Source organism: Pseudophryne corroboree, chromosome 11 (assembly GCF_028390025.1).
Source record: "Pseudophryne corroboree isolate aPseCor3 chromosome 11, aPseCor3.hap2, whole genome shotgun sequence".
Classification (NCBI taxonomy): domain Eukaryota; kingdom Metazoa; phylum Chordata; class Amphibia; order Anura; family Myobatrachidae; genus Pseudophryne; species Pseudophryne corroboree.
Window position 1 is genome coordinate 153,358,151 of NC_086454.1, and position 27,906 is coordinate 153,386,056.

A 27,906-nucleotide genomic window follows, 5' to 3' on the forward strand; every position below is an offset into this window, starting at 1 on the left:
GCAAGTAATAGCAGCAATGAGAAACGAGATTTATGGTAAGAACTTACCTTTGTTAAATCTCTTTCTGCGAGGTACACTGGGCTCCACAAGGATTGGACAATGGGGTGTAGAGTAGGATCTTGATCCGAGGCACCAACAGGCTCAAAGCTTTGACTGTTCCCAGAATGCACAGCGCCGCTTTCTCTATAACCCCGCCTCCCTGCACAGGAGCTCAGTTTTTAGTTAACGAGCCCAATGCAGTAGCAGGAAAAGAGACGACAACGGTTAGTAGCCACATACACCACACTCTCACGACAAGAGAAGTGTCAGCGGCTAATGCCATACCAACCCAAAGAAGCTAAGTGCGTCAGGGTGGGCGCCTTGCGGAGCCCAGTGTACCTCCCGAAAGAGATTTAACAAAGGTAAGTTCTTACCATAAATCTCGTTTTCTGCTGCGGGGTACACTGGGCTCCACAAGTACTGGACAATAGGGATGTCCTAAAGCAGTTCCTTCTGGGAGGGGACGCACTGTAGCGGGCACAAGAACCCGGCGTCCAAAGGATGCATCCTGGGAAGCGGCAGTATCGAAGGCATAGAACCTTATGAACGTGTTCCCGGAGGACCACGTAGCCGCCTTGCACATTTGTTCAAGGGTCGCACCACGTTGGGCCGCCCAAGAAGGTCCAACAGACCGAGTAGAATGGGCCGTAATGTGAGCGGGAGCTGACAGACCAGCCTTCACATAAGCATGTGCAATCACCATTCTAATCCATCTGGCCAGGGTCTGCTTATGAGCAGGCCAGCCACGTTTGTGAAATCCAAACAAAACAAAGAGAGAATCAGATTTTCGAATAGAAGCAGTTCTCTTCACGTAGATACGGAGAGCCCGTACCACATCCAAAGACCGCTCTTTGGGAGACAAATCAGGAGAGACAAAGGCCGGAACCACAATCTCCTGATTAAGGTGGAACGAAGAAACCACTTAGGTAAATATCCGGGACAAGTCCTAAGAACCGCCCGGTCACGGTGAAAAATCAGATATGGGGAACAAGACAAGGCACCCAGATAAGACACTCTTCTAGCACAGGCAATAGCCAGCAAGAACGCCACCTTAAGGGGAAGCCACTTAAGGTCAGCTGAACCCAGGGGTTCAAACGGAGGCTCCTGCAACGCCTCCAAAATTACCGACAAGTCCCAAGGAGCCACAGGCGGGACATAGGGAGGTTGGATACGCAACACACTCTGAGTGAAAGTATGAACATCAGGTAAAGTCGCAATTTTTCTCTGAAACCACACAGACAAGGCCGAAATATGAACCTTGAGGGAGGCCAAACGCAGGCCTAAATCTAGGCCCTGCTGCAGAAAAGCCAAAAGTTTGGCTGTACTAAACTTGGAAGCATCTTAATTATTAGATGCGCACCAAACAAAGTAGGAATGCCAGACCCTATAGTAAATCCGAGCAGAAGCCGGTTCCCGGGACCGCAACATAGTTCCACGAATGCTGCTTGAGGATCCCTTGTCCTTGCTCCGAAGACCGGAACCATGTGATTGTGTCGAGACGCCATCAGATCTACATCTGGAAGACCCCACTTTTCCACTAGGAGTTGAAACACTTCTGGATGGAGGCTCCACTCGCCGGCATGCACGTCCTGACGACTGAGAAAGTCCGCTTCCCAATTTAGGACTCCCGGAATGAATATTGCCGATATGGCCGGTAGATGGCGTTCCGCCCAACGTAGAATCCGTGAGACTTCCTTCATTGCCAAACGGCTTTGAGTGCCGCCTTGATGATTTATGTAAGCCACTGTGGTGGCGTTGTCCGACTGTGAACAGGACGGTTCTGAATTAAATGCTGGGCCAGGTTCAATGCAATGAAGACCGCCCACAATTCCAGAATGTTGATCGAGAGGAGAGATTCCTCCTTGGTCCACCGACTCTGAAGGGAGTGTTGCTGCAGCACCACGCCCCAACCTCTTAGACTGGCATCTGTCGTCAACAGGACCCAGTTGGATATCCAGAAGGGACGGCCCCTGCACAACTGTTGGTCCCGGAGCCACCACAGTAGCGACAGACGGACCTCCGGAGTCAATGAGATCATGTGAGACCTGATCCGGTGAGGCAGGCCGTCCCACTTGGCTAGAATCAGCCTCTGGAGGGGGCGAGAATGGAATTGAGCATACTCCACCATGTCGAATGCTGAGACTATGAGGCCCAGCACCTGCATCGCCGAATGTATCGACACTTGCGGACGAGAAAGGAAGCAACAAATCCTGTCCTGAAGCTTCAGGACCTTCTCCTGAGACCAGAACAACCGCTGGTTGTGAGTGTCCAATAGCGCTCCCAGGTGCACCATGCTCTGAGCAGGGACCAGGGAGGATTTCTTCCAGTTGATGAGCCACCCGTGGGCTTGTAGAAACCAGACCGTCATATCCAGATGACACAGGAGAAGTTCTGGGGAATTTGCCAGGATTAACAAGTCGTCCAGGTACGGCAGTATCCTGACCCCTTGACGGCGGAGTACCACCGTCATTACTTTGGTGAAAACTCGCGGAGCCGTTGTTAAACCAAAAGGTAACACCCGAAACTGGTAATGAAGGTTGCCAATAGCGAACCACAGGTATTGCTGATGTGACGCTGCTATAGGAATATGCAGGTAAGCATCCTGTATATCCAGGGAGACCATGTAGTCCCCAGGTTCCAAGGCCAGAACTATAGAGCGAAGGGTTTCCATACGGAACTTGGAAACCTTCACAAACTTGTTCAATGCCTTGAGGTTCAGAATGGGCCGGGAGGACCCATTCGGTTTCGGGACTAGAAACAGCGGAGAATAGTACCCCCGGCCCCACTGAGCAAGAGGCACCTATACTACAACTCCTGTATCCAGGAGGGTCTGTACCACCGAATGCAGTGTTTGCCTTTGTCTGGTCCGACGGGACGTCTGTCTGGCAAAATCGATGAGGGGGTCGGTTTTTTAAGGCTATGGTGTAACCTCGAGTGATGACTTCCCGTACCCAGGCATCTGAAGTGGTCTTCAACCATTCCTGGGTATACCCCTAGAAGCCGGCCCCCCACCCTGGGATCCCCCAGGGGGAGGCCCGCCCCGTCATGTGGTAGGCTTATCGGTCTTGAAAGCTGGCTGACGGGCAGCCCAGGCTCTTTTGGGCTTCGGCTTACTAGGTTTGGAAGTGCGGGCCTGCTTGTGGTACGCCTGACCTTTTGCTTTACCTGAAGGGCGAAAGGACGTACCTTTAGCCTTCGAAACAGAAGGAGCGGTATTTGGTAGACAGGCAGTTTTGGCAGTAGCGAAGTCAGCCACTATCTTATTTAAGTCCTCCCCAAACAGAATTATCTCCCTTGAAAGGGAGTACCTCCAGGGTTTTTCTAGAGTCCAGATCCACAGACCAGGATCTCAGCCACAATATCCGGCGAGCCAGGACTGATGTAGTGGAGGCCTTGGCTGCTAAGATACCGGCATCAGAAGCCGCCTCTTTAATATAGCGAGAAGCTGTGATAATATATGACAAGCATTGTCTAGCATGGTCAGAGGAGATTTCAGTATCTAACTCCAAGGCCCACGCTTCAATAGCCTCGGCAGCCCATGTAGCTGCAATAGTGGGCCTTTGCGCAGCACCCATGAGGGTGTAAATCGCTTTCAGACAACGCTCCACACGCTTATCTGAAGGCTCTTTTAGAGACGTGACGGTAGTGACAGGCAGAGCGGAGGAAACCACCATCCTGGCCACATGTGAGTCCACTGGAGGAGGCGTTTCCCAATTCTTAGACAGCTCTTGCGCGAGGGGATAGCGAGCCAGCATCTTCTTTTGAGGCACAAACTTCGAACCCGGGTTTTCCCAGGGTTCCTGACGTATATCCACTAGGTGGTCAGAGTGAGGTAAAACGTGTTTAACCACCTTCTGACGCTTGACCCGATCTGGTTACTTAGGAGGGACGGATGGCTCGGGATCATCCGTAATCTGTAGAATTAACTTAATAGCCTCCAAAAGATCAGGAACATCCACATGTGAACTACCCTCCCCATCAGACGTCTCTGAGTCAGAACCTGTGGGGTCAGTATACGTGCCGTCTTCAGACGACGTGTCAGTGACAGCAGTGGATTGTGAGACAAGCGCTCGCTTAGAGGACCCCTTGGACTCAGGCGAGCGATGGTCAGACTTTTTAGTAGTCAGGGACTGGTTCAACTTCTTTAACTGAGCAGATAAATCGTCCGCCCATGGCGGGTTAGCTGCAGGGACTACATACGTTTGTACCGGCATTGGGAGTCCCATAGGGGGTGTTAGTTTATGAATTAGCGTATGCAGAAGTGTGGAAAAAGCGGCCCACGGTGGGTCAGTATGTGCCTCCGTTGCCACAGTCCCACTGGGGGGCAAGGAGCCCCCAGAACCAGAGCCCACAGCTGCTATAGTCTCCTCATATGGGTCTGTGGCTTCAGCAACACCAGCAGTGTGTTCAGCCCCAGAACCGTTACCATCAGAAGCAGACATGATATAACTTGCAGTATGAGGTAACACAGTACAATTATCAGCAGCACTATATCTCTAAACCCAAACCCCTGCGCAGTGTAGTTAGCACTAGCAGAGATAAAGGAGAGATATGGTGACTAAATCACAGAGAAAAAATAAGATTTTACTTACCGATAAATCTATTTCTCGTAGTCCGTAGTGGATGCTGGGGACTCCGTCAGGACCATGGGGATTAGCGGCTCCGCAGGAGACAGGGCACAAAACTAAAGCTTTAGGATCAGGTGGTGTGTACTGGCTCCTCCCCCTATGACCCTCCTCCAAGCCTCAGTTAGGATACTGTGCCCGGACGAGCGTACACAATAAGGAAGGATATTGAATCCCGGGTAAGACTCATACCAGCCACACCAATCACACCGTATAACTTGTGATCTGAACCCAGTTAACAGTATGACAAACGTAGGAGCCTCTGAACAGACGGCTCACAACAATAACAACCCAATTTTTTTGTAACAACAATTATGTACAAGTATTGCAGACAATCCGCACTTGGGATGGGCGCCCAGCATCCACTACGGACTACGAGAAATAGATTTATCGGTAAGTAAAATCTTATTTTCTCTGACGTCCTAAGTGGATGCTGGGGACTCCGTCAGGACCATGGGGATTATACCAAAGCTCCCAAACGGGCGGGAAAGTGCGGATGACTCTGCAGCACCGAGTGAGAGAACTCCAGGTCCTCCTCAGCCAGGGTGTGCCCCTGACCAAGTAGCAGCTCGGCAAAGTTGTAAAGCCGAGACCCCTCGGGCAGTCGCCCAAGATGAGCCCACCTTCCTTGTGGAATGGGCATTTATATATTTTGGCTGTGGCAGTCCTGCCACAGAATGTGCAAGCTGAATTGTACTACACATTCAACTAGCAATCGTCTGCTTAGAAGTAAGAGCACCCAGTTTTTTGGGTGCATACAGGATAACAGCAAGTCAGTTTTCCTGACTCCAGCCGTCCTGGAATCTATATTTTCAGGGCCCTGACAACATCTAGCAACTTGGAGTCCTCCAAGTCTCTAGTAGCCGCAGGTACCACAATAAGCTGGTTCAGATGAAACGCTGACACCAACTTAGGGAGAAACTGGGGACGAGTCCGCAGCTCTGCCCTGTCCGAATGGACAATCAGATATGGGCTTTTGTGAGACAAAGCTGCCAATTCTGACACTCGCCTGGCCGAGGCCAAGGCCAACATCATGGTCACTTTCCATGTGAGATATTTCAAATCCACAGATTTGAGCGGTTTAAACCAACGTGATTTGAGGAATCCCAGGACTACGTTGAGATCCCACAGTGCCACTGGAGGCACAAAAGGGGGTTGTATATGCAGTACTCCCTTGTCAAATTTCTGGACTTCAGGAACTGAAGCCAATTCTTTCTGGAAGAAAATCGACAGGGCCGAAATTTGAACCTTAATGGACCCCAATTTGAGGCCCATAGACACTCCTGTTTGCAGGAAATGCAGGAATCGACCGAGTTGAAATTTCTTCGTGGGGCCTTCCTGGCCTCACACCACGCAACATATTTTCGCCACATATGGTGATAATGTTGTGCGGTCACCTCCTTCCTGGCTTTGACCAGGGTAGGAATGACCTCTTCCGGAATGCCTTTTTCCCTTAGGATCCGGCGTTCAACCGCCATGCCGTCAAACGCAGCCGCGGTAAGTCTTGGAACAGACATGATACTTGCTGAAACAAGTCCCTTCTTATCGGCAGAGGCCCTGAGTCCTCTGTGAGCATCTCTTGAAGTTCCGGGTACCAAGTCCTTCTTGGCCCATCCGGAGCCACGAGTATAGTTCTTACTCCTCTACGTCTTATAAATCTCAGTACCTTTGGTATGAGAAGCAGGAGGGAACACATACACCAACTGGTACACCCCTGGTGTTACCAGAACGTCCACAGCTATTGCCTGAGGGTCTCTTGACCTGGCGCAATACCTGTCCAGTTTTTTGTTCAGGCGGGACGCCATCATGTCCACCTTTGGTCTTTCCCAACGGTGCACAATCATGTGGAAAAAACTTCTCGATGAAGTCCCCACTCTCCCGGGTGGAGGTCGTGCTGAGGAAGTCTGCTTCCCAGTTGTCCACTCCCGGAATGAAAACTGCTGACAGTGCTATCACATGATTTTCCGCCCAGCGAAGAATCCTTGCAGTTTCTGCCATTATCCTCCTGCTTCTTGTGCCGCCCTGTCTGTTTACGTGGGCGACTGCCGTGATGTTGTCCCACTAGATCAATAACGGCTGACCTTGAAGCAGAGGTCTTGCTAAGCTTAGAGCATTGTAAATTGCTCTTAGCTCCAGTATATTTATGCGGAGAGAAGTCCCCAGACATGATCACACTCCCTGGAAATTTTTTCCCTGTGTGACTGCTCCCCAGCCTTTCAAGCTGGAATCCGTGGTCACCAGGACCCAGTCCTGAATGCATAACTGTGGCCCTTTAGTAGATGAGCACTCTGCAGCCACCACAGAAGAGACACCCTTGTCCTTGGAGACAGGGTTATCCGCTGATGCATCTGAAGATGCGATCCGGACCATTTGTCCAGCAGATCCCACTGAAAAGTTCTTGCGTGAAATCTGCCGAATGGAATCGCTTCGTAAGAAGCCACCATTTTTCCCAGGACCCTTGTGCAATGATGCACTGACACTTTTCCTGGTTTTTGGAGGTTCCTGACTAGCTCGGATAACTCCCTGGCTTTCTCCTCCGGGAGAAACACCTTTTTCTGGACTGTGTCCAGAATCATCCCTAGGGACAGCAGACGTGTCGTCGGAGACAGCTGCGATTTTGGAATATTTAGAATCCACCCGTGCTGTCGTAGAACTACTTGAGATAGTGCTACTCAGACCTCCAACTGTTCTCTGGACCTTGCCCTTATCAGGAGATCGTCCAAGTAAGGGATAATTAAGACGCCTTTTCTTTGAAGAAGAATCATCATTTCGGCCATTACCTTGGTAAAGACCCGGGGTGCCGTGGACAATCCAAACGGCAGCGTCTGAAACTGATAGTGACAGTTTTGTACCACGAACCTGAGGTACCCTTTGTGAGAAGGGCAAATTTGGACATGGAGGTAAGCATCCTTGATGTCCAGGGACACCATATAGTCCCCTTCTTCCTGGTTCGCTATCACTGCTCTGAGTGACTCCATTTAGAATAGGTCTCACCGAGCCGTCTGGCTTCAGTACCACAATATAGTGTGGAATAATACCCCTTTACTTGTTGTAGGAGGGGTACTTTGATTATCACCTGCTGGGAATACAGCTTGTGAATTGTTTCCAATACTGCCTCCCTGTCGGAGGTAGACGTTGGTAAAGCAAACTTCAGGAACTTGCGAGGGGGAGACGTCTCGAATTTCCAGTCTGTACCCCTGGGATACTACTTGTAGGATCCAGGGGTCGGCTTGCGAGTGAGCCCACTGCGTGCTGAAACTCTTGAGACGACCCCCCACCGCACCTGTTTGTACGGCCCCAGCGTCATGCTGAGGACTTGGCAGAAGCGGTGGAAGGCTTCTGTTCCTGGGAATGGGCTGCCTGCTGCAGTCTTCTTCCCTTACTTCTATCCCTGGGCAGATATTATGGGGACGAAAGGACTGAGGCTGAAAAGACTATGTCTTTTTCTGCTGAGATGTGACTTGGGGTAAAAAAGGTGGATTTTCTAGCTGTTGCCGTGGCCACCAGGTCCGATGGACCGACCCCAAATAACTCCTCCCCTTTATACGGCAATACTTCCATGTGCCGTTTGGAATCTGCATCACCTGACCACTGTCGTGTCCATAAACATCGTCTGGCAGATATGGACATCGCACTTACTCTTGATGCCAGAGTTTCGCATATATAGAAATGCATCTTTCAAATGCTCTATAGTCAATAAAATACTGTCCCTGTCAAGGGTATCAATATTTCCAGTCAGGGAATCCGACCAAGCCACCCCAGCGCTGCCCATCCAGGCTGAGGCGATCGCTGGTCGCAGTATAACACCAGTATGTGTGTATATACTTTTTAGGATATTTTCCAACCTCCTATCAGTTGGCTCCTTGAGGGCGTCCGTATCTGGAGATGGTAACGCCACTTGTTTTTATAAGCGTGTGAGCGCCTTATCCACCCTAAGGTGTGTTTCCCAACGCGCCATAACTTCTGGCGGGAAAGGGTATACCGCCAATAATTTTCTATCGGGGGAAACCCACGCATCATCACACACTTCATTTAATTTATCTGATTCAGGAAAAACCACATGTAGTTTTTTCACACTCCACATAATACCCTTTTTTGTGGTACTTGTAGTATCAGAAATATGTAACATCTCCTTCATTGCCCTTAACAAGTAACGTGTGGCCCTAAAGGAAAATACGTTTGTTTCTTCACCGTCGACACTGGAGTCAGTGTCCGTGTCGACCGACTGAGGTAAAAAGGACGTTTTAACGCCCCTGACGGTGTTTTAGACGCCTGGACAGGTACTAATTGGTTTGCCGGCCGTCTCATGTCGTCAACCGACCTTGCAGCGTGTTGACATTATCACGTAATTCCTTAAATAAGCCATCCATTCCGGTGTCGACTCCCTAGAGTGACATCACCATTACCGGCAATTGCTCCGCCTCCTCACCAACATCGTCCTCATACATGTCGACACACAGCACACACACAGGGAATGCTCTGATAGAGGACAGGACCCCACTAGCCCTTTGGGGAGACAGAGGGAGAGTTTGCCAGCACACACCAAAAACGCTATATTATACAGGGACAACCTTTATATAAGTGTTTTTCCCTTATAGCATTTTAAATAAGAATTTACTTACCGATAATTCTATTTCTCGGAGTCCGTAGTGGATGCTGGGGTTCCTGAAAGGACCATGGGGAATAGCGGCTCCGCAGGAGACAGGGCACAAAAAAGTAAAGCTTTACTAGGTCAGGTGGTGTGCACTGGCTCCTCCCCCTATGACCCTCCTCCAGACTCCAGTTAGGTACTGTGCCCGGACGAGCATACACAATAAGGGAGGCATTTTGAATCCCGGGTAAGACTCATACCAGCCACACCAATCACACCGTACAACTTGTGATCTAAACCCAGTTAACAGTATGACAACAGAAAGGGCCTCTTAAAGATGGCTCCTTAACAATAACCCGAATTAGTTAACAATAACTATGTACAAGTATTGCAGATAATCCGCACTTGGGATGGGCGCCCAGCATCCACTACGGACTCCGAGAAATAGAATTATCGGTAAGTAAATTCTTATTTTCTCTATCGTCCTAAGTGGATGCTGGGGTTCCTGAAAGGACCATGGGGATTATACCAAAGCTCCCAAACGGGCGGGAGAGTGCGGATGACTCTGCAGCACCGAATGAGAGAACTCCAGGTCCTCCTTTGCCAGGGTATCAAATTTGTAAAATTTTACAAACGTGTTCTCCCCCGACCACGTAGCTGCTCGGCAGAGTTGTAATGCCGAGACCCCTCGGGCAGCCGCCCAAGATGAGCCCACCTTCCTTGTGGAGTGGGCTTTTACAGTTTTAGGCTGTGGCAGGCCTGCCACAGAATGTGCAAGTTGAATTGTGTTACAAATCCAACGAGCAATCGACTGCTTAGAAGCAGGTGCGCCCAACTTGTTGGGTGCATACAATATAAACAGCGAGTCAGATTTTCTGACTCCAGCCGTCCTTGCAATGTATATTTTTAAGGCTCTGACAACGTCCAACAACTTGGAGTCCTCCAAGTCGCTAGTGGCCGCAGGCACCACAATAGGTTGGTTCAGATGAAATGCTGATACCACTTTAGGGAGAAAATGCGGACGAGTCCGCAGTTCTGCCCTATCCGAATGGAAGATTAGATAAGGACTTTTATAAGATAAAGCCGCCAATTCAGATACTCTCCTGGCAGAGGCCAGGGCTAGTAACATAGTCACTTTCAATGTGAGATATTTCAAATCCACCTTTTTCAATGGTTCAAACCAATGGGATTTGAGGAAATCTAAAACTACATTTAGATCCCACGGTGCCACCGGAGGCACCACAGGAGGCTGTATATGCAGTACTCCCTTGACAAAAGTCTGGACCTCAGGGACAGAGGCCAATTCTTTTTGGAAGAATATTGACAGGGCCGAAATTTGAACCTTAATGGATCCCAATTTGAGACCCATAGATAATCCTGATTGCAGGAAATGTAGGAAACGACCCAGTTGGAATTCCTCCGTCGGAACCTTCCGATCCTCGCACCACGCTACATATTTTCGCCAAATGCGGTGATAATGTTTCACGGTGACTTCCTTCCGTGCCTTAATCAAGGTAGGAATGACTTCTTCTGGAATGCCTTTCCCTTTTAGGATCTGGCGTTCAACCGCCATGCCGTCAAACGCAGCCGCGGTAAGTCTTGAAAAAGACAGGGACCCTGCTGTAGCAGGTCCCTTCTCAGAGGTAGAGGCCACGGTTCGTCCGTGAGCATCTCTTGAAGTTCCGGATACCAAGTCCTTCTCGGCCAATCCGGAACCACTAGTATTGTTCTTACTCTTCTTTGCCGTATGATCTTCAATACCTTTGGTATGAGCGGCAGAGGAGGAAACACATACACTGACTGGTACACCCAAGGAGTTACCAGTGCGTCCACAGCTATTGCCTGTGGATCTCTTGACCTGGCGCAATATTTGTCCAGTTTCTTGTTGAGGCGAGACGCCATCATGTCTACAATTGGTCTTTCCCAACGGTCTATTAACATGTTGAAGACTTCTGGATGTAGACCCCACTCTCCCGGATGAAGATCGTGTCTGCTGAGGAAGTCTGCTTCCCAGTTGTCCACGCCCGGGATGAACACTGCTGACAGTGCTATCACGTGATTCTCCGCCCAGCGAAGAATCTTGGCAGCTTCTGCCATTGCACTCCTGCTTCTTGTGCCGCCCTGCCTGTTTACATGGGCGACCGCCGTGATGTTGTCCGACTGAATCAACACCGGCTTTCCTTGCAGGAGAAGTTCCGCCTGGCTTAGAGCATTGTAGATTGCTCTTAGTTCCAGAATGTTTATGTGAAGAGACTTTTCCAGACTCGTCCATACTCCCTGGAAGTTTCTTCCTTGTGTGACTGCTCCCCAGCCTCTCAGGCTGGCGTCCGTGGTCACCAGGATCCAATCCTGAATGCCGAATCTGCGGCCTTCTAATAGGTGAGCCTTCTGCAACCACCACAGAAGTGACACCCTTGTCTTTGGTGACAGGGTTATTCGCAGGTGCATCTGCAGATGCGACCCTGACCATTTGTCCAACAGATCCCTTTGGAATATTCTTGCATGGAATCTGCCGAATGGAATTGCTTCGTAAGAAGCCACCATTTTTCCCAGGACTCTTGTGCATTGATGTACTGACACTTTTCCTGGTTTTAGGAGGTTCCTGACCAGATCGGATAACTCCTTGGCTTTTTCCTCTGGAAGGAAAACCTTTTTCTGAACCGTGTCCAGAATCATTCCTAGGAACAGCAGACGAGTTGTCGGGATTAAATGGGATTTTGGAATATTCAGAATCCACCCGTGTTGTCTTAGCACCTCTTGAGATAGTGCTAAAGCTGTCTCCAGCTGTTCTCTGGACCTTGCCCTTATTAGGAGATCGTCCAAGTATGGGATAACTAATACGCCTTTTCTTCGAAGAAGAATCATCATCTCGGCCATTACCTTGGTAAAGACCCGAGGCGCCGTGGACAATCCGAACGGCAGCGTCTGAAACTGATAGTGACAGTTTTGAACAATGAACCTGAGGTACCCCTGGTGTGCGGGGTAAATCGGAACGTGTAGATACGCATCCTTGATGTCCAAGGATACCATAAAGTCCCCTTCTTCCAGGTTCGCTATCACTGCTCTGAGTGACTCCATCTTGAACTTGAACTTTTTTATGTAGAGGTTCAAGGACTTCAGATTTAGAATAGGCCTTACCGAGCCATCCGGCTTCGGTACCACAAATAGAGTGGAATAATACCCCTTTCCTTGTTGTAATAGGGGTACTTTGACTATCACCTGCTGAGCGTACAGCTTGTGAATGGCTTCCAACACCCTCTCCCTTTCGGAAGAGACGGTTGGTAAGGCAGACTTCAGGAAACGATGAGGAGGATCCGTCTCTAATTCCAACCTGTACCCCTGAGATATTATCTGCAGGATCCAGGGGTCTACCTGCGAGTGAGCCCACTGCGCGCTGTAATTTTTGAGACGGCCCCCCACTGTCCCCGAGTCCGCTTGAGAGGCCCCAGCGTCATGCTGAGGTTTTTGCAGGAGCCGGGGAGGGCTTCTGTTCCTGGGAAGGAGCTGCCTGTTGGTGTCTCTTCCCTCTTCCTCTGCCTCGTGGCAGGTACGACAAGCCCTTTGCTCTCTTATTTTTGTAGGAGCGAAAAGGCTGCGGTTGAAAGGTCGGTGCCTTTCTCTGTTGGGGAGTGACTTGAGGTAAAAAAGTGGATTTCCCGGCAGTAGCCGTGGCCACCAATTCTGATAGACCAACTCCAAATAACTCCTCCCCTTTATACGGCAAAACCTCCATGTGACGTTTTGAATCCGCATCGCCTGTCCACTGTCGTGTCCATAAGGCTCTTCTGGCTGAAATGGACATAGCACTCACCCGAGATGCCAGTGTGCAAATATCCCTCTGTGCATCACGCATATAGATAAATGCATCCTTTATTTGTTCTAACGACAGTAAAACATTGTCCCTATCTAGGGTATCAATATTTTCAATCAGGGATTCTGACCAAACTACTCCAGCACTGCACATCCAGGCAGTTGCTATAGCTGGTCGTAGTATAACACCTGCATGTGTGTATATATTCTTTTGAATAACTTTCTCTAAGCAGCTCTTTAGGAGAGCCACCTAGATTGCACCCTTCTCGTTCGGGCACAAAATCTAACTGGAGTCTGGAGGAGGGTCATAGGGGGAGGAGCCAGTGCACACCACCTGACCTAGTAAAGCTTTACTTTTTTGTGCCCTGTCTCCTGCGGAGCCGCTATTCCCCATGGTCCTTTCAGGAACCCCAGCATCCACTTAGGACGATAGAGAAATATATATATACATATCGCCAAATAAGTGCCCCCCCTCTCTGTTTTAACCCTGTTTCTGTAGTGCAGTGCAGGGGAGAGCCTGGGAGCCTTCCCACCAGCATTTCTGTGAGGGAAAATGGCGCTGTGTGCTGAGGAGAATAGGCCCCGCCCCCTTTTCGGCGGGCTTCTTCTCCCGTTTTTCTGAGACCTGGCAGGGGTTAAATACATCCATATAGCCTCCAGGGGCTATATGTGATGTATTTTTAGCCAGAATAAGGTATTATACATTGCTGCCCAGGGCGCCCCCAGCAACGCCCTGCACCCTCCGTGACCGTTGGTGTGAAGTGTGTGACAACAATGGCGCACAGCTGCAGTGCTGTGCGCTACCTTCATGAAGACTGAAAAGCCTTCTGCCGCCGGTTTCTGGACCTTCAATCTTCAGCATCTGCAAGGGGGGTCGGCGGCGCGGCTCCGGGACGAACCCCAGGGTGAGACCTGTGTTCCGACTCCCTCTGGAGCTAATGGTGTCCAGTAGCCTAAGAAGCCAATCCATCCTGCACGCAGGTGAGTTGAACTCCTCTCCCCTAAGTCCCTCGATGCAGTGAGCCTGTTGCCAGCAGGACTCACTGAAAATAAGAAACCTAAAAACTTTTTCTAAGCAGCTTCTTAAGAGAGCCACCTAGATTGCACCCTGCTCGGACGGGCACAAAAACCTAACTGAGGCTTGGAGGAGGGTCATAGGGGGAGGAGCCAGTACACACCACCTGATCCTAAAGCTTTAGTTTTGTGCCCTGTCTCCTGCGGAGCCGCTAATCCCCATGGTCCTGACGGAGTCCCCAGCATCCACTTAGGACGTCAGAGAAATACGTAATACAGTATATCTTTGTGAAAATCCTATATTAGATAAAACCTGACGCACCAAGCCCCGTCAGGTTATAGAATATAGGGATAGCAAGTTGAGTGAAAGACACAAAATTGACACCACTCAGCTATCAAATGCACACACAGATAGTCACAGTTTGTACAATGCAGAGGTTATTACTGACAATAATACTGCACTGTACTAGCTTACACAGCTATATAACAAATGATATAACAGTACACAGTAAGAACTGGATGTATATCACAGGGTAATTGTACTAGAAAACCCTGACTAAATGCACTCTTTCTTACTAACACGGACTAAAAAAGGCAGGTAGAATACTTAAGTGTAATGTAAAGTCACAGCACTGACAACCAGGCAGCTTTACATAGGAGGATTTGCCCAATCAGTCTCAGGAACAGTGAGCTGAGGGATAATGGCGCCGCAGACACTGACAGGGAGTGAGGAAAAGACAGATATGCAGCTCCAGGGCGGGAACACTTGCTATAAATGGCACCCTGGGGTTGGGGCTTCAGGTCTAAGCCTTATCCCCTCTGCTGGCAAAACCACCGGGTACTGTGGCCGATATAAGAATTGGTTTAGAGAGAAAACCTGACCTGCGCCCATGCCCTGGTGATCTAGTGGGATCGCCTGTATCCACAGTGTCCACCGCCAGCATGCGCGACCCGCCTCCCACTGACCGCGCCGGATCGCGATAAAGACCGGGTCCCGCAAGCAGGACCCACTTACCACCTCCCGAAGTGCGGCCACGCGATCCTGGAGAGCCCCAGCCGTGTGTGTCTAACGTGAAGTAAACCGGAGCCTCCGCTGTAGGTACCCGGCAACCAGGGTTCGGGAGTGTATAGCGCCGCTGGGGAGAGCTAGAGCTGCAGCAGTGAATGTCACAAGACATTTACCACCGCTGCTGCCCTTGGAAGTCTTCACTTTTTACCTCATAAAAAGCTTTTCTTAGGGCTGCCTGGAGCAGCCGATCTGTTCAGTGCCTGCTTACTGCAGCACCAACTTACAAAACTGAGCTCCTGTGCAGGGAGGCGGGGTTATAGAGGAGGCGGCGCTGTGCATTCTGGGAACAGTCAAAGCTTTGAGCCTGTTGGTGCCTCGGATCAAGATCCTACTCTACACCCCATTGTCCAATCCTTGTGGAGCCCAGTGGAGCCCGCAGCAGAAACTCAGATAGGCTACTGCAATCAGAAAAAAAAATTACTATTTGGCCACACTATAGCAAAGGGAGGAAACTTTAAACTATACTCTGAAATTCATCCTCATGTATACAGATGGAAGCTCTACGTCAGGGGTGGGGAACCTTTGGCCCTCCAGCTGTTGTTGAAATACACATACAAGCATACCTTGCCACAGTTTTGCTATTTGTCCATGCTAAAACAGTTGCAGGGCATGCTGGGATGTGTAGTTCAACAACTGGAGGGCCAAACGTTCCCCATCCCTGCTCTAGGATATATAGTAGAACTCTGATGCACTTGGGCATGTTTACTTGATTTTTATTACCCATGCAAATGATGGCTGGGAATAATAAGATTTTACTTACCGGTAAATCTATTTCTCAAAGTCCGTAGTGGATGCTGGGGACTCCGTAAGGACCATGGGGATAGACGGGCTCCGCAGGAGACATGGGCACTTTAAGAAAGAATTTAGGTTCTGGTGTGCACTGGTTCCTCCCTTTATGCCCCTCCTCCAGACCTCAGTTAGAGAAACTGTGCCCAGAAGAGCTGACAGTACAAGGAAAGGATTTTGGTAAACCAGGGCAAGATTCATACCAGCCACACCGTATAACAAGTGAAAACAACCAGTTAACAGTATGACAAACGACAGAGCATAAGGTCAAACCCTGATGCAACCATAACATAGCCCTTATTGAAGCAATAACTATATACAAGCATTGCAGAAGAAGTCCGCACTTGGGACGGCGCCCAGCATCCACTACGGACTACGAGAAATAGATTTACCGGTAAGTAAAATCTTATTTTCTCTAACGTCCTAGTGGATGCTGGGGACTCCGTAAGGACCACGGGGATTATACCAAAGCTCCCAAACGGGCGGGAGAGTGCGGATGACTCTGCAGCACCGATTGAGCAAACAAGAGGTCCTCCTCAGCCAGGGTATCAAACTTGTAGAACTTTGCAAAAAAGTGTTTGAACCTGACCAAGTAGCCGCTCGGCAAAGTTGTAATGCCGAGACCCCTCGGGCAGCCGCCCAAGAAGAGCCCACCTTCCTAGTGGAATGGGCCTTAACTGATTTTGGCAGCGGCAATCCAGCCGCAGAATGAGCCTGCTGAATCGTGTTACAGATCCAGCAAGCAATAGTTTGCTTTGAAGCTGGAGCACCAAGCTTGTTGGATGCATACAGGATAAACAACGACTCTGTTTTCCTGACCCTAGCCGTTCTTGCTACATAAACCTTCAAAGCCCTGACCACATCAAGCAACTCGGAATCCTCCAAGTCAGTAGTAGCCACAGGCACCACAATAGGTTGGTTTATATGAAAAGATGAAACCACTTTCGGCAGAAATTGTGGACGGGTCCGCAATTCTGCTCTATCCACATAGAAAACCAGATAGGGGCTTTTATGTGACAAAGCCGCCAACTCTGATACACGGCTGGCCGAATCCAAGGCTAAAAGCATGACCACCTTCCACGTGAGATATTTCAACTCCACCATTTTAAGTGGTTCAAACCAGTGGGATTTCAGGAAACTTAACACCACATTAAGATCCCAAGGTGCCACTGGAGGCACAAAAGGAGGCTGAATATGCAGCACTCCCTTTACAAACGTCTGAACTTCAGGTAGAGAAGCCAACTCCTTTTGAAAGAAAATGGATAGGGCCGAAATCTGGACCTTAATGGAACCCAATTTTAGGCCCAAAAAAAACAGCCCAGCTGGAATTCCTCCGTAGGAGCATTCCTGGCCTCACACCAAGCAACATATTTTCGCCATATACGGTGATAATGTTGAGCTGTCACGTCCTTCCTAGCCTTTATCAGCGTAGGAATGACCTCATCCGGAATGCCTTTCTCTGCTAGGATCCGGCGTTCAACCGCCATGCCGTCAAACGCAGCCGCGGTAAGTCTTGGAACAGACAGGGCCCCTGTTGCAACAAGTCCTGTCTTAGAGGAAGAGGCCACGGGTCCTCTGTGAGCATTTCTTGCAGATCTGGATACCAAGTCCTTCGTGGCCAATCTGGAACAATGAGGATTGTTCTCACTCCTCTTTTTTTTATTATTCTCAGCACCTTGGGTATGAGAGGAAGAGGAGGAAATACATAGACCGACTGGAACACCCACGGTGTCACCAGGGCGTCCACAGCTATCGCCTAAGGGTCTCTTGACCTGGCGCAATACCTCTGTAGCTTTTTGTTGAGGCGGGATGCCATCATGTCCACCTGTGGCAGTTCCCACCGACTTGTAATCTGTGCGAAGACTTCCTGATGAAGTCCCCACTCTCCCGGGTGGAGGTCGTGTCTGCTGAGGAAGTCTGCTTCCCAGTTGTCCACTCCCGGGATGAACACTGCTGACAGTGCGCTTACGTGATTCTCCGCCCAGCGAAGAATTCTGGTGGCTTCGGCCATCGCCACCCTGCTCCTTGTGCCGCCTTGTCGGTTTACATGAGCCACTGCGGTGATGTTGTCTGACTGAATCAGAACCGGTTGGTCGCGAAGCAGGGTCTCCACTTGACGTAGGGCCTTGTATATGGCCCTTAGTTCCAGGATGTTGATGTGAAGGCAAGTCTCTTGACTGGACCACAGACTTTGGAAATTTCTTCCCTGTGTGACTGCTCCCCAACCTCGGAGGCTGGCGTCCGTGGTCACCAGTACCCAGTCCTGAATGCCGAATCTGCGGCCCTCGAGAAGGTGAGCGCTCTGCAGCCACCACAGGAGTGACACCCTGGGGGATAGGGTGATTAACTGATGCATCTGAAGATGTGATCCGGACCACTTGTCCAGTAAGTCCCATTGAAAAGTCCTCGCATGGAACCTGCCGAAGGGAATGGCCTCGTATGATGCCACCATCTTTCCCAGGACTCGAGTGCAGTGATGTACTGACACCTGTTTTGGTTTTAATAGGTTCCTGACCAGTGTCATGAGTTCCTGAGCTCTCTCTATCGGGAGATAAACCCTTTTCTGGTCTGTGTCTAGAATCATGCCCAGGAAAGGCAGACGAGTCGTAGTAACCAACTGCGACTTTGGAATATTCAGAATCCAGCCGTGTTTTCGTAACACTTTCAGTAAAAGTGCGACGCTGTTCAGCAACTGCTCTCTTGATCTCGCTTTTATGAGGAGATCATCCAAGTACGGTATAATGGTGACCCCTTGCTACCATCATTTCTGCCTTGGTAAATATTCTCGGTGCCGTGGAGAGACCAAACGGCAACGTCTGAAATTGATAATGACAATCCTGTACCACAAATCTGAGGTACGCCTGATGAGGTGGATAATTGGGGACATGAAGGTATGCATCCTTTATGTCCAGAGACACCATAAAATCCCCCCCTTCCAGGCTTGCGATGACCGCTCTCAGCGATTCCATCTTGAACTTGAACCTTTTCAGGTATATGTTCAGGGATTTTAAATTCAATATGGGTCTGACCGAACCGTCCGGTTTCGGGACTACAAACATGGTCGAATAATAACCCCTTCCCTGTTGAAGGAGGGGAACCTTGACCACCACCTGTTGAAGATACAATTTGTGAATTGCAGTTAACACTATTTCCCTCTCGTGGGGGGAAGCTGGTAGGGCCGATTTGAGGTATCGGTGAGGGGGCATCTCTTCGAATTCCAGCTTGTATCCCTGAGACACAATTTCTATCGCCCAGAGATCCACCTGGGAGTGAACCCACTTGTGGCTGAAATTTCGAAGACGTGCCCCCACCGGGCCTAGCTCCGCCTGTGGAGCCCCAGCGTCATGCGGTGGATTTTGTAGAGGCCGGGGAGGATTTCTGTTCCTGGGAACTAGCTGTGTTGTGCAGCTTCTTACCTCTGCCCCTGCCAAGAAAGGACGCACCTCGGACTTTCTTGTTTCTTTGTGATCGAAAGGACTGCATTTGATAATACGGTGCTCTTAGGCTGTGAGGGAATAAAAGGCAAAAAATTTGACTTTCCAGCTGTAGCTGTGGAGACCAGGTCCGAGAGACCCTCCCCAAACAATTCCTCACCCTTGTAAGGTAAAACCTCCATATGCCTTTTTGAGTCAGCATCACCTGTCCATTGCAGAGTCCACAGGACCCTTCTGGCAGAAATCGACATAGCATTTATTCTAGAACCCAGTAGACTAATGTCTCTTTGAGCATCTCTCATATATAGGACAGCGTCTTTAATATGCCCCAGGGTCAACAATACAGTATCCTTGTCTAAGGTATCAATTTCCTCAGATAAGGTATCCGTCCATGCTGCTACAGCACTACACACCCAGGCCGACGCGATTGCCGGCCTCAGTAAGGTACCTGAATGTGTATAAATGGACTTCAGGGTAACCTCCTGTTTGCGATCCGCAGCATCTTTGAGGGTAGCCGTATCCTGTGACGGCAGGGCTACCTTCTTGGATAAGCGTATTAAAGCTTTGTACACCCTAGGGGAGGATTCCCAGCGTAACTTGTCCGTTGGCAGGAAAGGATACACCATAAGTATCCTTTTGGAAATCTGCAGTTTTTTAATTGGGGATTCCGAAGCCTTTTCACATAACTCATTTAGCTCGTGTGAGGGGGGAAAGGTTACCTCCGGCTTCTTTCCCCCATACATATGCACCCTCTTGTCAGGGACTGGGGTTTCCTCTGTGATGTGCAACACATCCTTAATTGCTATAATCATATAACGGATGGATTTAGCCAATTTTGGCTGTAACTTTGCATCATCGTATTCGACACTGGAGTCAGAATCCATGTCGGTATCTGTGTCAACAGTTTGGGATAGTGGGCGCTTCTGAGACCCTGACGGCCTCTACGACATAGGTTCAGGCATGGGTTGGGACCCTGACTGTCCCGAGGCTTCAGCTTTTTCTAACTTTTTATGCAAGGAATTAACATGATCATTTAAAACCTTCCACATATCCATCCAATCAGGTGTCGGCGCCGTCGGCGGAGACACCACATTCATTTCCTCCCGCTCTGCTTCCACATAGCCTTCCTCATCAGACATGTCGACACAAGCGTACCGACACACCACACTCACTGGGAATGCCCTCTCTGAAGACAGTTCCCCCACAAGGCCCTTTGGAGAGACAGAGAGAGTATGCCAGCACACACCCCAGCGCTATAAACCCAGGAATAACACAGTAACTTAATGTTAACCCAGTAGCTGCTGTTATACTGCTTTTTGCACCTAATTATGTGCCCCCCCTCTCTTTTTACCCTCTTCTACCGTGTATCTGCAGGGGAGAGCCTGGGGAGCTTCCTCTCAGCGGAGCTGTGGAGAAAAAATGGCGCTGGTGAGTGCTGAGGAAGAAGCCCCGCCCCCTCGGCGGTGGGCTTCTGTCCCGCTTAAATATGCAATTTTTTGGCGGGGGCTCATACATATATACAGTGCCCAGCTGTATATATGCTTAACTTTGCCAAAAGAGGTCCCAAATGCTGCCCAGGGCGCATCAAAACTGAGGTCTGGAGGAGGGGCATAGAGTGAGGAGCCAGTGCACACCAGAACCTAAATTCTTTCTTAAATTGCCCATGTCTCCTGCGGAGACCGTCTACCCCCATGGTCCTTACGGAGTCCCCAGCATCCACTAGGATGTTAGAGAATGTAACCTGTGGTGAGCGCAGCGGAGTAAAACACCTTGCCCAAAGCGTGGTGAGCAAAGTGATATTATACGTTAATACTGATGGCGGTCACATATTATCAAACAGATTTGACCCCAAAAATTTTAACATTTGTGTCGACCTTTTGTACATGTTGACCCCATCGACCATTTGGTGTTGACCTAAAGTCTGTGACTTCTATACCACACCCGTTTTATAACTGCGTGTTCCAATCTGCATTCAGTTAGGCCAAGTTCCAAAAGGTTTAAAGGGGTCCAATTGTCAAGTATCTCATATTCAATGCGATCTGGGCAGCATCTTGCTGGAAAGGGTCGCAATGCAGTATACAATCCTATAACCTGAATTTATCATGCAGCACAGGCAGGGACAGGGGCTATGAAGGGAACCCGTCCCTGCAATGTGCTGTGGCAGCTGCCAGGGCTTCAGCTAAGATCGCACAAGCACAGAGGCCATAAGCTACATCTGGGGATAGCGGTAGCTGCAGGGGCCAATGTCGGGAATGCATAGCATTTCGGATATTGGTAAATCTCGCATCGAATCCTCCATAGAAACCTGAGGGATAAGGCTGCAGGCAGCAATGGATGGATGGCAGCAGATATCTGCTGCAGTCCCTCCTTCGTACATTAGAGGGATACTAAATAAACCATGATAAATGGGCCCCATAGTGCTTTATGTTCATTTAAAGTATTTTTCTCCGGCAGGGTCCACAGGTTAGCCACAGGATAACAATGGGATATGATGAAGCGACAGCGGATTTGCACCAGTCAAAGCTTTCTGGCCTCCCAGCATTCAACGGGCCGTCCCTATCCATCTCCTGACTCAGGCAAATCAGTTTTTTGTTTGGGGCGGCAGGGGCCGGACCATGGTCAGAGGGCTGCCGGTATTAGGAGCCCTAAGCTTTCTTATTTTATTTTTATAGTCTTACTATTTTTTCTGAGCAATCTTTCTAAATAGCGTCTTATAAGTACCTTAGAAAGAGTCGCTCCAACAACTCTCCGCCAGGTCGCGACAACGCTTACCCACGAGTACAGTGCTGTTTCGGCAGGCGTCTGTGTCGGATATACTAGCAGGTCCAGCAGAGGTTACCAGGCTGTGGCCAGAGCACGGGGAGAAGGTAAGGCCCACTTAGAAGGGGAATACGGACACAATCGCACTGTTTTGGGAGGAGACTACCAAACAGTCGCTGATGCGGCTGCCACCTCGGGTGCACCAGCGCTAGGCTTTAGGGATCATAGGCTCCAGGAATATGATGAGGCCGCGATCCCTAGGGTTGTCGTCAGCAGTGGGGAGTCAGAAGCTCTCCTGGTTGCCCCTCCCCCCGGTTCATGACCAGTTTCCCCAGAGCCTCCCACCATGAACTGTTTCCTGCTTCCGTCTCAGACGCGTTACACGAAGGGGACCCAGTAACAGCATAGGCAGCTATGTGACTGGTGTGTCTGTGTTCACTATAGGTTCATGGAGCGGCAGTGTACACTAGTAGCGTCTGGATCCACTCAGCGTTCGCTAACGTATTGATCGGTCCTGGAAGCGAGGTGAGTCTCCCTGTATCCCACTCTGAGTACGGGTAATACAGCACTAAGTCTCTATCTACCTTTTGAGTACGAATAGTTAGATAAGTGCCTATAGCATATGAGTCTGTATACTATTACTGTTTAAACATGATTCAGTAATATGTTCTCCTACATACTTGAAATGTAGTTGTAGTTGATGATATGCACACATTGCTTATTATACTAATGTATAACATGTGACTAACTGCTATTGTGATTGCTGACTTTACTATATTCTGTCAGTTTTGTTTTATTCCAATCCGCAATGCTGGTACATGGGTAGGGTTACTTTAAATTGTATGTCACTTTAAAAAACTTAGTGATTACAGTCACAAATTGTGTAGTAGACCGTGGAAGTGTTGATTATTTATGTCTAAGAGTGGCAAAGGGGAGGAAGGTACACTCACAGCAACACCAACACTCATATCATGTTTGTCTTGCAAAGCTGTGTTATCCTCTCAGGATCTGGTTCAGGATGGTTTGTGTGCAAATTGGTTTTAGCTTTCACCAGGGGTTCTTGAAAAATACAAGGCAGTTTCAGGTGCAGATTGAGCCACCTTGGGCTATGTTTGCACAGACCTTATCCAGTATAGCTGAATGGATAATTCCTCCAACTCATGTACCAGGGATAGGTTACATGATTAACCCTTACATGCAGCTTCCCACTTGTGGTGTATCACTTCCAGCAGCAGCCTCTCAAAAGAAACAGGCTGATAAGCCGGTGGGAAGTAAATCTTCATCCGCACAGGATACACATGGTTCAGATGAGGACTCATCGGAGGAAGGTCTCAGCTCAATGAATAGAGCCGAGTTAATTACAATGAAAGCCATTCTATCCTTAGAGGATCCAGCAGAGCCTGTGTTTAAAAACCAAGGTACCCGTGTTTAAACGTCTCAAAACCGTTAAGACTGAGTTTCCTGGGTCAGATCAGCTAATGGAAATCATGGAAGAGGCATGGGATACGCCTAATAAGAAGTTTAGAATTCCTAAGAAATGGAATTCCAATTATCCTCTTCCAGGTGGGGACTGTTTAAAAAGGGAGGTGGCTCCTAAAGTAGATAAGCATGTGATTCGATTAGTGTGAAAATCTACATTACCTTTGCCTTCAACATCATTAAATGATGTCACAGATAGGAGTGTGGATGGTTTTCTAAAAAACATTTTTTCCCTGTCTGGGGCAGTCATAAGACCAGCCATGGCTTCAGCTTGGATGGCGAAGGCAGTGGCTGCCTGGGCTGATGCATTGGAGGGGGATTTTTCAGTTACACCTAGAGAGCAAAAATCCCATATAGCACATATAAAACAGGCTGCAATGTTCTTGGAAGAAGCAGCATTGGATATGGGAACTATTACCTCCAGAATATCAGCTTCAACAATAGCTGCTCATAAATCACTTTGGCTACGTACATGGAAAGCGGATTCAGAATCTAAGGTGGTTTTGGAATCTTTGCCCCTTTCTGGAGATATTCTTTTAAGTAAAGAATCAACAGATATTTTGGAGTCAGAAGCAGACTCCAAGAAGGTCAAGTTTCCTTCCACATACAATTTCAAACCTAAAGTTCCAGCCTTTCGGTCTCAAGGAAAAGCTAAAAAGGTAAAAGTGATAGCAGGCAGTCCTAATACAACAAGTCTGGTAAGACTAAAAAGCTACCAGAGGACCAGTTGGTAAAACAGATAATAAAGCCATCAGCCTGATGGTGCGGGCCGCCACCTGGGAGACCGACTTCTTCAGTTTGCAGAGATCTGGCAGCAGTCTATAACAGATGCCTGGGTGCAGGAAGCAGTAGCTCTAGGTTATGCTTTTGCCTTCAAGAAGCAACCTCCTCTAAGGGTTTTTTGTACCAGCCCATCTCGGGTAGAGATGAAGGCCAGGGCTTTGTAAGAGGCAATTCAGAAGTTGCTTCAGTCAGGAGTAGTCATTCCATTTCCTCCTGCACAACGAGGACAGGCTTTTTACTCCAACCTGTTTTTAGTGCAGAAGCCAAATGGGTCATTTCGGGCCATTCTCAATCTCACAGTGCTGAACAAATACATTCGGGTACCTCAGTTTCACATGGACACTTTACGTTCCATCATTTTGGCCATTGAGCCAGGGGATTATATGGTATCCCTGTATATACAGGATGCTTACCTACATGTTCCTATAGCAATGTCCCGCAGTGCTATCTCAGGTTCGCTATCCTCCAACAGCATTTTCAGTTCCAGACCCTACCTTTTGGGTTAGCCACAGCCCCCAGAGTATTTACCAAGATTATGGTGGTAATGGCAACTTCTCTCCGGCAGCAGGGGATAAGCATTTTTCCATACCTCAACGATCTTTTAATCCTGGCTGTCACAGGAATGGCTCCTATGTCATCTGCAACAGACAATAACATGTCTGCAAAAGCACGGATGGCTCATAAATTGGGCAAAATCGTCTCTGGTTCCGTCACAGCGAAAGACTCACTTGGGGGCTGTACTGGATTCAAGTCTTCAAAGAGTAATGTTACCTCTGAACAAGATATCCAAGGTTCAGTCAAGGATTCAGGACTTGCTACACAGTCAAAAGGTATCCATTCACGCAGCAATGTGTGTGATGGGTTGGATAATGTCAACATTTGCCATGTTGGAGTATCCACAATTACACTTGAGGCCTCTGCAGCATCTGATTCTTGCCAAATGGAATGGGTTGCATCAGACGATAAAAACACAGACTATGGTTCTTACGATAGAAGTAAGAAGATCATTAGCCTGGGGGTTAGACATCACATCTGGACAAGGGGAGACCCTTTTGGATATCAGATTGGGAAATTCTAACGACAGATGCCAGTCTCCAGGGCTGGGGAGCAGTGTCAGGAAGGTTGTGTTTCCAGAGGCAATGGACCAAGGAAGAAGGATGCCTGCCAATAAATATATTGGAACTTCGGGTCATATACATGGCACTGATTCAGGCAAAGGACATTCTTCGGGGAAAACCGGTCCAGAGCCGCTCGGACAATGCAATGGCAGTAGTATACCTCAACCATCAGGGAGGAACTCGCAGCCGAAAAGCGATGAAGGAGGTAAGTCACATACTAAAGTGGGCAGAATTTCATCATCCAGCCTTGTCCGCAGTGTTCGTTCCGGGAGTCCTAAACTGGGAAGTGGACTTTCTCAGTCGACACGCCATTCGGGCAAGCAAATGGGCTCTACCAGACAAGTGGGGGTTGCCAGAGATAGATCTCATGGCGTCCCGTCTGAACAAAGTGCTCGCATATGGGTCAAGAACAAAGGATCCCAGAGTGATCTTTGTGGATGCTCTGTTGGTGAGATGGCACTTTCATCTGGCTTATGCATTTCCTCCAATCACCCTATTACCGAGGGTGGGGAGAAGGATAAAGCAAGGGAAAGGTGCCGTGATACCAATAGTTCCGGCCTGGCCCAGAAGGCATTGGTACACAGATCTGCAGAGAATGTTGATTGATGTTCCACGCCTGCTCCCTCAACATCCAGATCTACTGATGCAGGGTCCTTGTTATCACAGACATCTGGATTGACTGTCTTTGACGGCGTGGCTCTTGAAACCGTTATCCTGAAGTCAAGAGGATTCTCACAACAGGTAATTCAAACTATGCTCAGAGCAAGGAAACCTTCCTCAGCTCGCATTTCTCACCGAATATGGCAAACCTATATTCATTGGTGCAGTGAACGGAAAATGGACCCCAAGTCTTTCAGAGCTTCCAGGGCCTTAGCATTCCTTCCAGCAGGAATGGATCAAGGTTTGAAGGTGGCTTCCTTGACAGTGCAAGTGTCGGCATTGACTGTATGGTTCCAAAAGAAAATTGCCAACTTACATGATGTGCATACTTTTTTCCAGAGAATGCTGCGCATTCAACCTCCTTTTGTTCTTCCTATAGTGCCTTGGGACTTAAGTCTAGTCCTGAAAGCCCTTCAAGTTTCCCTATTTGAACCACTTAAGAAAGTGGATCTTAAATGGTTGACAGCTAAAGTTCTCTTTCTACTGGCTATGGCGTCAGCTAGAAGAGTATCAGATTAGGGGCTTTATCATGTTGTTACCCATTTCTGATATTTTTATCCAGATAAAGCAGTTCTAAAAACTAGATCTGCGTATCTTCCGAAGGTGGTGTCTAAATTCCACCTTAATGAAGAAATTGTAGTCCCAGCTTTCCAGGTACCGGGCCTTTCTGCGGGAGATGCATCGCTGGACGTGGTCCGTGCCTTAAGGATCTATGTGGATCGTACCAGTGCCAACAGAAAGACAGATTCTCTCTTCATTCGCCATGGGATTTCACAAGAGAGGATGGCCTGCTGATAAGCAGACACTGGCAAGATGGCTTTGGATGACGATTTCAGAAGCATATTCTCAAGCCGATCTCCCTGTTCCGGCTAATGTCTCTGCTCACTCTACTCGTAAGGTAGGTCCAGCATGGGCAGCACAACGTGGTGCTTCAGCAGAACAGAAATGTAAGGCAGCCACATGGTCTTCCATTAACACATTCATTAGACTTATGCCATGGATATCTTTGCCTCTCATGACACTGAATTCGAGCAAAGGATTCTCCTGTCCAATTAGGAGCGTCCCCACCACTAAATTGCTTTGGGAAATCCCATTGTAATCCTCTGGATAACCTGTGGACCCTGCCGGAGAAATATACGTTATGGTAAGAACTTACCGTTGATAACGGTATTTCTCCTAAGTCCACAGGGATCCCACCCTGACGCACCTGATTTGAGGATCCTTTTACTCACTTACCTCTTTCTTCTTGTACGGAAGGGTGTGCATGTGTGTTCTTATCGCCTGATTAGGGCTATCTATGATGCTCCTGCCTTGAGCTTTGGAATACAACTGATTTGCCTGAGCCAGGGATGTATGGACAGGCACGTTGCATGCTGGGAGGCCGGAAAGCTTTGACCGATTGGTGCAAATCCGCTGTCGCTTCATCATATCCCATTGTTATCCTGTGGACTTAGGAGAAATACAGTTATCAACGGTAAGTTCTTACCATAACGTATATGGTAATATATTCATATTGAATACACATCTGTATATATTCAAACTACTTACAAGCTATTTTCTCTATCTAGGCAGCACCATGAAAGGGGATACTCCTGTGAACAGCACACTAAGTGTTGGACAGGCCAGAAAACTTGTGGAGCAGCTGAAGATTGAAGCCTCTATGTGTCGCATTAAGGTACGAAAACACTAATAGTATAATGCCCTTTTGTGTCCGTTTTCAAGTTTAACTAATGCAGGG

At 48.8% G+C, this 27,906-nt stretch overlaps 1 protein-coding gene across 2 annotated transcripts in view; it reads left to right on the forward strand.

Annotated features, from left to right (window-relative positions):
• Positions 1-27,906, forward strand: part of GNG3 (G protein subunit gamma 3) — a 110,239-nt gene that overhangs the window by 80,782 nt on the left and 1,551 nt on the right. For both annotated transcript variants that reach the window (XM_063944983.1, XM_063944982.1), the window contains exon 2: positions 27,737-27,843. In XM_063944983.1, the coding sequence (XP_063801053.1) occupies positions 27,745-27,843 (99 nt within the window). In that variant the 5' untranslated portion in view covers positions 27,737-27,744. The remainder of the gene's footprint in view (positions 1-27,736; positions 27,844-27,906) is intronic.